The sequence below is a fragment of the Homalodisca vitripennis genome, chromosome 4 (genome assembly GCF_021130785.1).
Source record: "Homalodisca vitripennis isolate AUS2020 chromosome 4, UT_GWSS_2.1, whole genome shotgun sequence".
Lineage (NCBI taxonomy): Eukaryota > Metazoa > Arthropoda > Insecta > Hemiptera > Cicadellidae > Homalodisca > Homalodisca vitripennis.
This window is the reverse complement of record NC_060210.1, coordinates 156,656,770-156,671,171: the sequence shown is the minus strand read 5'-3', so window position 1 is coordinate 156,671,171 and position 14,402 is coordinate 156,656,770. Positions and strand designations below refer to the sequence as shown.

At 31.0% G+C, this 14,402-nt stretch overlaps 1 protein-coding gene across 1 annotated transcript in view; it reads right to left on the bottom strand.

Moving 5' to 3' along the window:
• Window positions 1–6,844: 6,844 nt before the first annotated feature.
• The window catches only part of LOC124361243 (integrator complex subunit 7-like), a 38,264-nt gene continuing 30,706 nt past the window's right edge, over window positions 6,845–14,402 (bottom strand). The window contains exons 12-15 of the mRNA XM_046815286.1: window positions 14,240–14,345; window positions 11,842–11,940; window positions 9,787–9,972; window positions 6,845–7,134 (exon numbers count right to left, since the gene is read on the bottom strand). Of these exons, the coding sequence (XP_046671242.1) occupies window positions 6,895–7,134; window positions 9,787–9,972; window positions 11,842–11,940; window positions 14,240–14,345 (631 nt within the window). The 3' untranslated portion in view covers window positions 6,845–6,894. The remainder of the gene's footprint in view (window positions 7,135–9,786; window positions 9,973–11,841; window positions 11,941–14,239; window positions 14,346–14,402) is intronic.

Genomic DNA, 14,402 nt, shown 5'->3' with positions numbered 1-14,402 from the left:
AAGTAACTACTCCTTAATATTATCTCTGAGTGCACTTAAATTAATTAATTCCTTAAACCTTAAAGGTAATTTATTGAAAGGTTTTTCCCCATGTAGGATGCTGTCTTTTCCACCACTTACAGATGCCAGGGGTATTGAAAATTAGTTTTGTACCTAGTATTATGATTGTGTTTGGCATTCAGTGCCATGGAATGCCGGGTTTTTAAATTTGTTGTCATTATGAAATCTTTTGTGTAGATAAATTGCTTCTTATAATATTTTGTAGCATTCTATATGTTTTTAGTGTTACTTTGTAATTTAATTAGTTTGAAGTTAATAATGTTATACACAATATTATCTTACAAATTTATGTTATGTTATACCAGAAATTAATTTGTTTAGTTATACAAGTTTAGTTTTTGTTATGTTTTTAGTAAATTTTATAAAAAAATCATAGTTTAGTTAATGCACGTATATATTTTTCATAGTTTTATGTCAATTTACAAAGAATTCTTAAACGTTGTATGTTACCACTATCATATTGTAAAAATTGTTTGGTATTTATGACGTTAGAAAAAGACAGAAATGTTATATTCTATTTTTAGGAATAAAATTGTTATAAATCATATATTTTAAAAACTTTATTGAAACATAATCGAATTTTTAATTAACATTTGATTTTTCGATATTTTTTCATAAAGTTTTGGTTGAAAAAACATTTTGGGTTATATTAATTTTTTTCTAGTTTCATAAAAAACCAGTTATACATTCTTATTTTGCTTTTAATTCTTTATAAAAGTGAATTTTATTTAGTTTTTTTAGCAGTTTTCATTATTATTTTTATCTTAGATTTAAGAAAAGATGTAATTTTTGGAAATAGACAAGTGTAGCTTCAACTCCTCATTGTAATTCAAATATATCCAGCATTTCAAAAATCAGAGTATTTTTATAAAGCCTATTATATTTCAAATGTGTATACCTTGGAATAATATTTTAAAACTTTACTATTTTTTACAGGCACCTACTTTTGAGTTATATAACAATTCAAAGTAACATAACCGTATAAATAAACATAAGACTTTTTATGTAGTTATAAAAACATTTTCTTTTATTATACTCATATACTACAACAAATCATGATTGTACAAATGTATAAACACTGTGGGGCTTAAGGTAGATTTGTGTATTTTATGCTGACCCTCTGCAAGAAAAAAAACAGCTTGCTGTTTGGTTAGTTTTTGACTATCACTTGTAGGGTTAAATAATAAACTAAACATATTATGAACTAAATACGTTCTCACACCAAACTGTGTATGTTTGTGTAGCCTAATTATTTTATAAACATCAAAACACAGCAGATATAAACAATGTAACAAACTTCTGGTCACAGTCATTGGTAGAAAGTTGTCATAATAAAACATAGAGGGAAAATCAAAAGAATTTAATTGAACACTTCAATTTGTTAGGTGATTGTTCTAAATTGAAATAATGCTTATTTTGAGACAAAAACAACTGAAATCAACAACAAAAAAGATGAATTCTCAATTTCTGCTTTGTACTGCCCATAGAGCTGATGTCAATAGGAGGTTAAGAAGTTACAATAACTCCTTTTTAACTTACTAAAAGTTGTATTTGTACATAAATTTAAATTAGATTGTAGAATTATTTTGTTGTATCTATCCAAATTATTTCACATGTTTGTTTTAGTTGCATGGTGAGTTACTAGTTTTAAGTCTGTCTTTCAGCACATTCTTGCTTCTTTGCGACTTATACAAATTAAATTATGAAATATAAATATATATTGCTTAATATGATAATGGTGGTTTTCACGTCTTTAAGTTGAATTTTTTTTAAGAAATAATATTATTCAGTTTTAAATTTATGAAATATAGCTTATATAAATACTGCTGACTGGATTTGTATTTCTTGAAGAAAAACATTGTATAAATCATTATTCACAATCGTGCCTGGAATAAAATTGACATTATTGTTTTATTTTTCCTTTAAGTGTAATATAATTATAATGCTGTGTAACTGTATTTTTACTGTAGAAAATAAATTGTTTTTCAACAATCTTGAAATTGTATTTTAAAATAACCATACCAATACATATAACACTTATAATGTAGTAATAAGTTAATTGTTATGTTATTATTATGACTGTGAGACGCCTTGCAGCACAGTAGTACAGTGAACGCGATCAAGATCTTTTAATAAAGCTGCAGTAAAGATGTTAAGTAGTAATAACTACATAACTCGGAACCCTATACCAATAGCAAAGACTTCTGACCTATGCTCTTGTAAAAGTACTTTTAAGGCATCTCGAAAGATGTACAACCCTGGATAGTTTGAAGAACTTATCAATGTGTGAATGCTAATTCAGTTAATCGTCTACAAAAGTGTCCAAAAACTTGGTAGAATTAATTATTCAAGTTATAATTCTGAAAATCGGTGCTCTTTGGACTGAAATTAACTAATGAATTACGTGTCTTATCTTTATTTAAAAGAAACCCATTTAAATATGCCTAACAATAAAAAAGCTAGGATGTGAAATATAATCATATAAAAATAAGTAAAGAAATATATAAACAAAATATATAAATAAGTCAAACAAAAATCAAATACTTCCTCAACAATAAACTGTGTAATTAGTTGTCATTTATAGCTGATTTACACATTGAGCATTGCAAATTTTAGTACCAACGAATACACATTCGCATTCTATAAAAGCTTTTGTAAAATACTGTATACAGTTTAGTTTACAATTTTGTCAGAAAGATTGATTCTTTGTGATCATTTTGGCATAGCGCGTCTTAAGTTTCATTATGTTTTAAAACAATTAATTTGTGAACATCCATTTATGGACGTTGGTTTCGAAATTGATAAATTATATAAAATTAAGGACAAGTAAATGATTTGCATCTTAAAATGTAAACTGCATATGAGGTTCCCAATAGCAAAACCAGCCATATCCATCTCAAATGATTTAGATTTATTCAGCAAAAATTTATTTATATTTCGGTTTGTGATATTTCAATGAATTTTTTGTCAAAAAAGTATTAAACTAATGGTTTTTTCCTGGTAACAAGTTTGTATAATGTTAGGGATATACAAGTAATTATATTAAAATAAATACAATTCACATAACTTTTTATGCAACTGTCTATTGGGCACAACTGTTTTTGAAAATGGACGGTTAGCCACCCTGAATCTTGCAATAGATTCAAAAACTGTCAATGAGGGTACAGAACTAACAGAGTGTAATATTATTAGAACACAAATTGTATTTAGTAAGACATAATCTCAGAGTTTAAAAAAATATATAGTTTTAGTGCTTAATGTAAGACAGTCTACTGTAAGAACAATTACAAAAGATTCAATTTACGAAAGATTACTTCTTAAAAAGACACTGGAGAAATAGCTATTCTAACTTTATTAAACAACTATCCTCTGGTGGAAGTTCTAAGTCTCTTAGTACTTCACAATCATCTTCCTCATTACAAACAAGTTTGTGAAGCTGTTCATTTGAAGTAAGCAACTGTCTGAAAACACATTTTCTGCATAAATGTTAGTTTCTTTGACAATGCTATGAAGAAAAACACCATCAATAATAAGTCTAAACCAATCTATTACTTTATTACCTGGTTTAAGAAATCTGGTTCATTTAAATAAAAATGTTTTAATTGGGGAAATTTACTCCATTGCAAAACAGGACGAGGAGCTCTCCTACCTCAACGTAGATTTGAGTTGGTTGATGGTAGAGTGTTTACATAGCTAGGACCAGGTCTAGCTATATCGTTATCACTAACAGAAGGTGTTGCAGTATTACTAGGCTCAGCTAAAATAGTAACTACTACAGAACTGTTTTCAAACATAAAACTTACATCAAATTTGTATAAAAGTTTAATTGAATCAGAATGACTTCATAGTGTGAACAAAATTTAAAAATCACAAATTAACCTAATTATTAACCAGAGTTAATTATTAAGATCATACTTGAACCGCTAACTGCAGAAAGGCATCAAGTCCAAATTAACCAACTTTTCAGGAGCGACAAAAAACCTTATAAATCCATATGTACATACATATATTTAAATATTTATTTTTTATTCTATATGACTGACCTTTTAAAGATCATATTTTGAAATTGAGTCAATCAAATATTTTTAAAGAGCTGATTATTAATTTTTTTTTACATAGGACATGTTTCCTTTCTGCGGTAAACTATTTTACAATTTTACAAATCATGGGGAAAAATCATTATACAAATCATTTTGTTAGATACATTTATTTTAATGATAAAAAATATCTTATATCTAGGAACACGTTGTATAACAAAGAAAATATTTTTACACTACAATATTTAAGTCATCGTCAGCGGTTGATGTGGTAGGCCATGACAGGATTTGGTCCCAAAAGTCAAATTTTTCTTCTGGAATGTATTTTTTTGTTTTTTTCAGATCTTCCATTTTTTTAATGTTGATCGGAAGTACCGTAGCATAGGCTTTTTTTGTTGGAGCCCTGATCGGCATCTCTGCATTCCTCAATCTGAAGGAATCCGTTGCCAAGCCGGTAATGTTCATGTCACACTGCACCGTGTGAGGCGTCTCAGATGAAAAAAGACATTACCCTGTATTTTGATATTGAAAATGTTATTTTTTGTCTTTTCGGTACATCTCTACCATAGGAATCGTCACTTAAGCTGGTCTTTTTGTAAAACTCTGGCCACCATGCAGTGAAGTCAATAAAATCGTCAAAGTTCATTTTGATGACAGAGAATTTACCAGCGATTTTCGATGAACCAAGAATAAGAGCTTCGACTTCAGCTAAATCATAGTATCTTTCTTCTCTTCCCAATTTTCTTCTTACTATCCCAAAATCTCTATCATTCGGCATAAACGAGTGGCCTCGGACTGGAAACACTAGTTTTACTTCATCAAACCGTTTTATTTCACATAAATACATCATCATTCTTACCAGGGTGTGGTTTTTGTTCTGTCCTGAACAGTTGTCCCCAAACAAATAAAGTTTTTTTACATCATTATCAATTTTGTGTTTGATGTACCAGTCCAATATTGTACAAACTTCGTTAGCTCCCTTACCTCCATTACCCTCGTGATAGATAACAGTTGTACATTCACCTGTTGAAAGATTATGCACACCAAAGACGTTAACAGTGAGCTGCCGGAAGTAATAGGTGTCTTGTACAGGAATGCAAGGTAGAGATACGTTAGCCATAAAATCAATACAGATCCCAACACTAGTCAACTCATTTTTGCACTTTTCCGTTGTTTCTTGCAACGAGGCATAAAATTTTTTAGCTCTACGTTTGTGTACCATTAACTCGGCGACAGCTACTCGCTTGGCATTCTCGTTTAAAAAAGGACTTTTTATTTTCAAGGTTAGTTCCTCGCAAGTTACACAAGCATCTTTAACTGGTCGGTCAAAACCAATGTCAGGGTAGTTTTCATTAAAATAAGTCCAAAAGAACTTGTATGAGAGCCTTTTTTCACTTCCCAAAGTTGTTGTAAGAAAGTTTTGGTTTTTTTTTATGAACATATCATACATAATTTTCAAATTCAAGTTTGCTGAGAAGTACTGTTTATCTTTGCCTGTATAGTGATGGGTTTTTGTTGGGAATGATTCAACATGGGCCCTTAATCGAGTCAGGACAGACCCGGGTATTGCATTTCCTGAAACGTTCTTTCCTCTGTTGTCAGTTGGGATTTCATTTACTTGCAACAAATGAGATAAACGGTAACACTGTTTAGGAGTGTATCCATAAGTTGTCATAAATCCATTTTTACATACCTTGGTGCGTTTGCCATTGTGTAGAATGGAATAGCTTACACTAAAAGCTTTCGGCTTTTCAGATGATGACCCAGGCCTGGATCTTTCTCTTTCAACAGGACTAACTTCCATTAGAGATTGGATGAAAATGTCCTGTTCTACTTTGGTTGTCATATTATGTAGTTTTGAAAATATTTCTATCATATCTCCCTCCGAAAAGCTTTGAAGGCAGTTGGACTTGCAGCTGAAACAATAACAGGCTTAATAACAAGAGTATAATATTATGATGAATGTGTCAAAAATATAATAGGCCTAGGCCTACCATATTTTGAGGTTATGTTACCGTCGGGCCAATTTGATGTAATGATTAGGTTATCGTTCAAGACCACTAGGCTAATTTAAAATAAAACTAGAAGTGAAGAGATGTATCAACCAAACATTGTATGCAAAAATAAACTATTGAACAAAACTATATTTACCTGCAAACATTGGAGCCTGGATTTTTTGCAGGTACAGTTTTGCCTTTCCAGTTTACATGCTCTTTGCCCTCTACCTTAGACTTTTTAATCACATTTCTTCTGTACTTTTCTTCATTCTTTACACCCTTCCTTCTTTTATTCGACTGTCCTTCTTCTTCTGAACTACTCATTTTATTTCAATGATGAGGCATTAAGTAATCAGTGAGACCGCACTAAATAATGTTATGAATAAACAAAGCACTATGATCGTTGTTTGACGCGACTCAGCTGACTGAACGTTAGTTATCGCGTCTGCCACGCGAGCGCTGACAGCCAGCTGGTTACTGCAGAAGGGGAACAAGTCCAGGACTAGTTCCCTTTCTGCAGTAAATAGGTTATTCGAGACGTCGCCATTGCAATAGCAATGCGCGGACATGTTTCCTTTCTGCTGTAAACGACGAGTCTTAAACCTAACAACAACTTTGAAGGAAAAACGGAAAACCCGTTAATTTGGACTTGATGCCTTTCTGCAGTTAGCGGTTCACTTTAGAATAAGAGTGATTTAATAAATTTAGCACTTTCCAGTTTTATATGGGTACAAAAAATAAAAACAAGAATTTAAATAAAATTATAAACTTTATTAAATAGAAACACGTTAATGTTTAGTTTAAAAAGAAGTGCGTGCTCTGCTAGTGGAGGAATCTTCAAGAGTTTTGACTGTGAGAGTGGAACGAGGACCAGTGGTCCAGACATTGCCAGAGTTGTCCTGTACAGCCGCTTCCACAGTGACCTGGTGCTGCCCTCCGCCTCCCAGTGCCAGCAAGAACTGGCCAGTGAAGAAATCTCTGTGAGGTGTTACACTCTGCTGTAGCACTACTTGACCATCTCCAGGCTTCATCGGAATACTCTGTTTTAAGACAAACACACCACCTTTAATAGTTGCTATGTATTCTCTCTAAATCTGGAGTAAAGGTTATATTATTCTCTTGGGAATAAAACAGCTATTTTACTGTTATTCCTTTTAAAATACAATAATAAAACATGCTTAACCCTCCTGCTAGTGAGTCATAAATTACATTAACTATTTATGGGTGTTGTATTGTGATAACGTCATAATTTCCATCTCTGTTAAATGCTTACTTGGGAACTATACGTCATACAACCTTGACTTACACATAAAACATCACATAATGTTGTTGGCTACATTTTATACAATATTTTTGTTACATAATCTCAAACATATAAGATACTGGCTTTATAAAACACATACTGCTCCGCTCTGGCGACGTCAGCTCTCTGCAGCCGCTGTTCATTCAGTTCACTTGCTGCTATATCTATGCATTGTGGAAAGATATTGTTTTGGTGTCTTGATTTATTGTATTCAGCTCTAAAATTGCTGATCCTTGTGGTTCAAGTTAGATAAGCTTCCATAAGTGATTGAGAATAAAACCTCAATATGTATATAATGTTATATTTAAAATATAACTTTTTAGTGATTCAAAATAAGTTAATAATATCGGTACAGCTGTTTTTATTTATTATACAACAGTGAACATTTTATTTTGCCCCATCTGTGTTTGAAGCTAGATGCCGTAAAAGTACAAACTTGTTTATTATTTTACTTGAAAGCATTTCAGTTGTCAAGGAAAAAAGTTTTCAATACAAATATTTACCTAATTGTATTACTCAATCTTATTCTAAGTTTTATGAAAAATATGATAAATACACGTTTGTTTATGTACAAAATCTAATTTTTATATGTAAACAAACAATGTTTTACATATAGCAATAAAAATTGCCTACCATTTTGGCAATATGACACTTCTAGTTCTAGGGTTGATATTAAGGTTGTGATAAAAATAAATAGCTCAACTCTTTTATTGATTTAAAAAAAAATTATCATTGATGATGGACGGTTTGAAAGGATAATGTGATTTTACCATTATTATATGTTACAAAATGTATAACACTGATTCGAGGACTGAAATCTACCATCGTCAGGTGTGAAGAAAATTAATACATAGACATTACTTTAACAATAGACTGTGAAAAAAGGGAATTATTTCCAACCACTTCTTGAAGTTCTGACTGAAGAAAAATTAAACCAGGTGTTGTCACACCAGAAGTCAAGAGCACAAATGTACGTCACACCAGCACAAGCAAAAGTGAGCTTGTTTTGTAACATATAACGATGACAAATGTCCGAAATCCTATTATCCTTTAAAAAAAAAACCAATGTTCATAGGTAGCGAAAATGAAAGTGTTGGGTGATGAAACAACAATTTTCAGAATCATGGTGTCATGAATGAAATAGGATATCATTGGAAAAGGTTTTTATGAGCACTTTAACCTTCATAAGGTTTACCATAAACCATTAACCCTGCAGGCCCACCACCTCAAAATGATTTAGTTAGTAGTCTATTTTTACCATGTAATAAACCATAAAATATTCATCTTATAGAGGTTCCATTATATATTACCAATTAGTAAAAGTGTACCCAATTTAAAAACTATTGTACTGAAGGAATTTTAGATTTGTGAGAATGACATTGTATCATTATAAAATCAGTTCATTTAGGATAAATAGCTTTTTAACAACTGTAAGTTTACTTTACAGGTATAACAAAATTTATTGTCTAGAAACTATATCAAAATTCAATGCAAACTAACAAGAGGAAAAACAATTGTCAAGACACATAAAGGACAGCTTATAACAGACAATAAATGTAATAACTTATTTGTTAATTGTAATTAATAAATATAATTATATACTTAGTTTTTACCTTACTACAATATTATAAATGTTTATAGGACTCTTAACTATGATTTTAAACATTTTTATTGACTACTTAGAAAAATTACTGACTCAAGAATTAGTGATAAGAAAACGTAAAAATGTTATTTTTATTGATGTTTGGAATGGGGATATTTTAAAATTGAAAATTGATGTTCATTTTTGTTGTAATAACCCTTAGATCTATCAATTTATACGCTATAAATAATTTACCTACTGGAAACAAGGCTTGTCTAGACAATGTAGACACAATACAAATCTATGATATCTATCTGATATCAATAAAAATCTATGCATTTGCACCTTACTAGAGCAAGATACCATTTATGACCACACTGGTATTTTTGTTGATATTATATTGAATAGTAACCAGTCCCCCAGGAGGGTTTACTTCTGGCTAGTTCATACCTTCGCCTACACTACACTTAGTCCAGCAAAAACTGATGTGTCACTTAAATGTAGGCAATCTCATGGATGTTCAGTGCAGCTCGTCACTGACTGCAAATGTTGAGATATTGGGCTGCAAGGGTAAAGCGATAGGTTTTCTAGATATCATGCAGACAGACAGGCAGAAATGAAATTTTTCCAGCCCCACAAGTGGGACTAAAGCTCAGCCAAGGACAATAAGTTAAAACTGTTATAGTTTTTATGGTTTTGAAAAGAATGATTTAAACCAATTCAAAGACAAATTGTGTAAAACCCAGCAGTGTAGTACATCTACAGCATATGAGGAATTAGACAAATATCTAGTGTGACTGTAATGACCTTGTTTTCTATTGTGAGACGAGAAGTGAGCTGTGAACTGAGAGTAAGCACAACACCGCTGACTGAGCGGAATCTGTCAGGCTGGGAGCCGTGCTGTATCACACCCTCCACCTTGACAGACAACTGGGACCCACTTGGAACACTCAGATACTCTCCGTTTACCCGAGGCTGAGGTGTGATAGCCAGCTAGAACACACAATTATATGTTACAAGGTTTATACATGTCTATAATTTTTAAATAAACCAATTTTGATATAGTTATTGACCGTAAAACTTACCTTGAAACATTTATAAATTTACTAATTGAGTGTTACGTTTATTCATGTTAAACTGTGACCTTGTTTTAATAATTAGTGATACACACAAACTGTTCACCAACATTCAGGACATGTACAGGAACTTTCCATTACAGAAAGGGAATCATGTTAGCAAGGACAAGCTATGCTCTTTAAAATGGTGACAGTTATGATAAAATTATGTCATATGTGTTTTTTATGCAAATGTCATGAGAATTCATATATAATATTCCTATAAGCTACTCTGTAGCTTTTATAATGTTTCTTTTGTTTAGTAAAGGTTGTAATTACTGATACATTTATTGGCAGTACCATTGTTCTGTTGATTCACCAAGGTTTTAGAAAAAACATTAAAGTTCATTACAGATTTTGTTTAACGAGTCAAAAAGAATGTACAGTAATTATAACTTTACTATAAATTTGTTAAAACAATATGAAAATAGGTCAAATTTAATAGATTTTTTGTGAATTGTATATCATGTTGAACAGAATGAACCCTTTGAGCAACCTCAAAATGATATATAATTATGCAAATGTTAGTTGAAACATTCTATTCTATCAAATATTGTTTTGTAATTTATTTATAGCCCTATTGATTTTTATAGAACGGTACAACCTCATTTATCTGTATTAAAACCATGCTTCTTTTTAATTTATTTTTCTACTAACAAATGTTTGGTGTTCACAATAATTTCTGTAATATATTAAAATTTACTAATAATAAGAGTTAAGTTAACGTTTAATATATAGGAAAGCATTGTATTTTACAAGAAACAGCAAAGAATGATGTGCAATATTTATAGCAGACAAAGGATAAAAAATGTCTGCCAGATAATAAACCGAATATATCAATATCAAATAAAACACTTTCATGGAGCAGTAAACTAACCGCAATAGATGTTTGGTTAAACAGAATCGCTAGTCTAAAATGGTTCTGGTTTTCAAAAGCTGATAAAATAAATAACCACTTGGTAATAGATCAAATAGGTGGCAAAATTAAAACTCAGCTCTTGATCTTTCTTTTGGTATAAATAGTGTCCTAGAAATATATTAATATATTGTTAAAAGTAAAATCATAACCCACTGCTCTTCTAGGCCTAAACCATAAAAAAATTCAAACTGCTGAGCCATTTAATTTAAAAAGAAAATGATTTGTAAAAATGCTGTCTATAAAAACTAAATTAGATAACTGTAATCTTTCTAATTTCACAAAATTTGTTTTTGTTGATAATTATTGCGATGCAGGAATCTGAGGACTACACTATTATAAAATATAACTTAATGTAAAAAATATAATCTCCTCTTTCCAATAGTATATGGTTTGTTACTTTTATATTAGCATAAAACATAAATCCTTGAACAAACTTTATTCTTATACTAATTACATCAGAATTGTTGGTCTAGAGTATATTTCAATTGACAGATTCTTTCAGCTGCTACTTTTCAGCTATACTGAAAATTTAATTTCTATTTTCAAAACATTACACAATGATTATTGTAGGTCCTGAATTACTTTGTCAGTAGCAAATATATTTAGTTTCTACTTTTAAGGTATTATTTTTTAATAATTTATCCTAGAAAAAATAAATATAGTTGAAATATACATTTATAACTTATACATGTCACGAATCTTGTAATAATGTCAAATCACTAACCAGCAGCATTTATGATTGAAGTTACAAGTATTTCTTTAAATACTAGTAAGTGATTAGAATTGAAATATTTAAAAAATTCTAAGTTTACATTGATTGCATCCTACCTTGACACTTGTAGACTGTAGTACTTGAAAGAAATATCTTGGGAGACAGAATGAACCTTCCAATATCATTTCTACTTGTTTCATCAAACCTTCCAGGTGCTAAAACACATAAAACATTAATGTTTAACATTAGTTTACACTTGCACTTAAAATTAATGTTATTCCAACATCACCAAAATTGTCTTGTGCCATTCAGGAGGTTAACAATAGTTTAACTGTACAAACACAACTGACAATTATATGGTGGATATTAGTGTAAAGTGGAAGCAATATAAGACATTGTGCAGGACTGCTCTGGTAATCCATGCACAATGATAAGGCCGTTTAGTGACCATACTCCTAAATTACACCCATTATCCCGTAAGCTTATACAAACGAAACAAACTAAAATAGCGCAAACCCTAATTTATATTAACCCGGACAGAAATATGATCACACCAACACAATGCTGATCCCCAGTCGTGCTAAAATGTGCCCCTACATATTTTAATTTAGAAAATCAAATATCCCCTGATAATTTCTAGCATCTACCCCCACTCCCTAATTATTAAACTACATAGTAAAAAAAAAATATATATATTTTTATATATAGATTAAATTTGTATAAATGGCAATAGCCTTATTTAATTTCAATAAACATTGAATCGCAAAAAGTACTTGCTCCGCTGGGACTTATATATATTTATATCAGCACCCACAGTTATAATATACCGATACAACGTAGTATAGAAGGAGCCGACAAAACATAACAAGTTTCACCCACTAATCTAACAAAGTAAATTTATCACATGTGTTACTATATTACATGAAAAAATGTCATGTCATTGTACTCTTTCTTTACAAATTTGAACGTGCTGCATTCTTTTGCCAGACCACTGAAACTTTTTTACAAACTCATTCTAGAAGAAGTATACTTACTTCTGACGCTTTGTTTGGTCTGGAAATCCCCAGATAGTTTCAGAGAAACAGGTGATTTGTTTACATGTTTATTGCTACAGTTTAACACATCTTTTTTGTCCCTTTTGTTAAATAGAAATATTAGCTGCTAGGACTGTTAAATAAATATCACAGTGAAAGGTTCATTTATAATAGAACATGGTGGAGAGCTAGTATTGAAGGGCACTTTGAAATCTGCATGAAATTGTAAACTGTAAAGGTAACAGGGAGGTAGGAGAAGGTGTAAATGGTTTATGTATGCTGACTCATACACTTGCCTTTGGGAAATGTATTGTTTTTCATGATAAAACTGTGTCCTAAAAATATTTTTTATTTATATTTTGCTGTGAGGATCAAACAAGCCACAGCATTGTGGTGTGCGAGACGACTGTCTGGGCTGGACAGTTACATTGCATAGAGATAGGATTGTGTACAAAAACGATATTACATGGCGTATTTCTGCTCCTTTTGATGATCACTCACTAAAATATTCTTCAAGGGAGCCGTATCAATTTCACCAGGTGAAATAAAATGCACCAAAAATGCTGGGGTTGTATAGAGCCAGGCAATCTGAACACCTTTACCAAATATGAGAATCTAGTGAATTAAACAGAAAAGCCAATAATGTGGTGACTAGCACCTGCCCTATCATCCCTATCCTTTCCTATTTACATCCTTACTCATACTACCTATTTATTTATAGTCCTAATCTCACCAATTGAATATGATTTTTTTTGTGTTCAATAAAGAAACTTTTCATTTTATTTCATACTTGTTTTCATTAATGTACTAGAAAATTTAAAAAGTGACTTGTTTAGTAATTGGGTGAAACTTACTTTTCAAATAGCTTTAGTGAAAATTACACTGGACAGATTCCACTTCTACACACCAGTATACATTATAGTTTAAATATCAATTTACTTTAGAATGCAAACTATAGATTACTTGGAAATAGGTTCTAAATTACATAAAGATTATTATAATAACAAATGTTACTCTTTAACATGTGGAGATTTATTGCAGTATCTATTACAACAAAAGTCCTGCCGGATAAAAGATCAAACGTCTTACAAATTTTAGGATAGAATTTTGGAAATGATTGCCAAGGAGAAATTTTAATCTATTGAAGAATACTTGGATAGGTGTATGGTTAAAAAATTTCTGTAGTGTATTTGATGTAGGAGTAAATAATTTATATCTAGATTTTATATAGGGCACAGCTTTGTACAATTATTATCAAACCATGACTAACAAGTCTCCATTCATGTACATCATGAAATGTAACTAAATAAAAAATTACTAAATAAATTGTAGTCATACCAAATGAGTGATTGGCTTGATGGATTTATCAACAGAGCGAGCCATGGCACTAGCACGTTGACAACACTGCACCATCAGTTGGGTCTCCAGACAACTCCTCTGCAAACTGATTAACATATACAGTAAATAACTCAAGTCATACCAAATGAGTGATTGGCTTGATGGATTTATCAACAGAGTGAGCCATGGCACTAGCACGTTGACAACACTGCACCATCAGTTGGGTCTCCAGACAACTCCTCTGCAAACTGATTAACACATATACAATAAATAACTCAAGTCATACCAAAATGAGTGATTGGCTT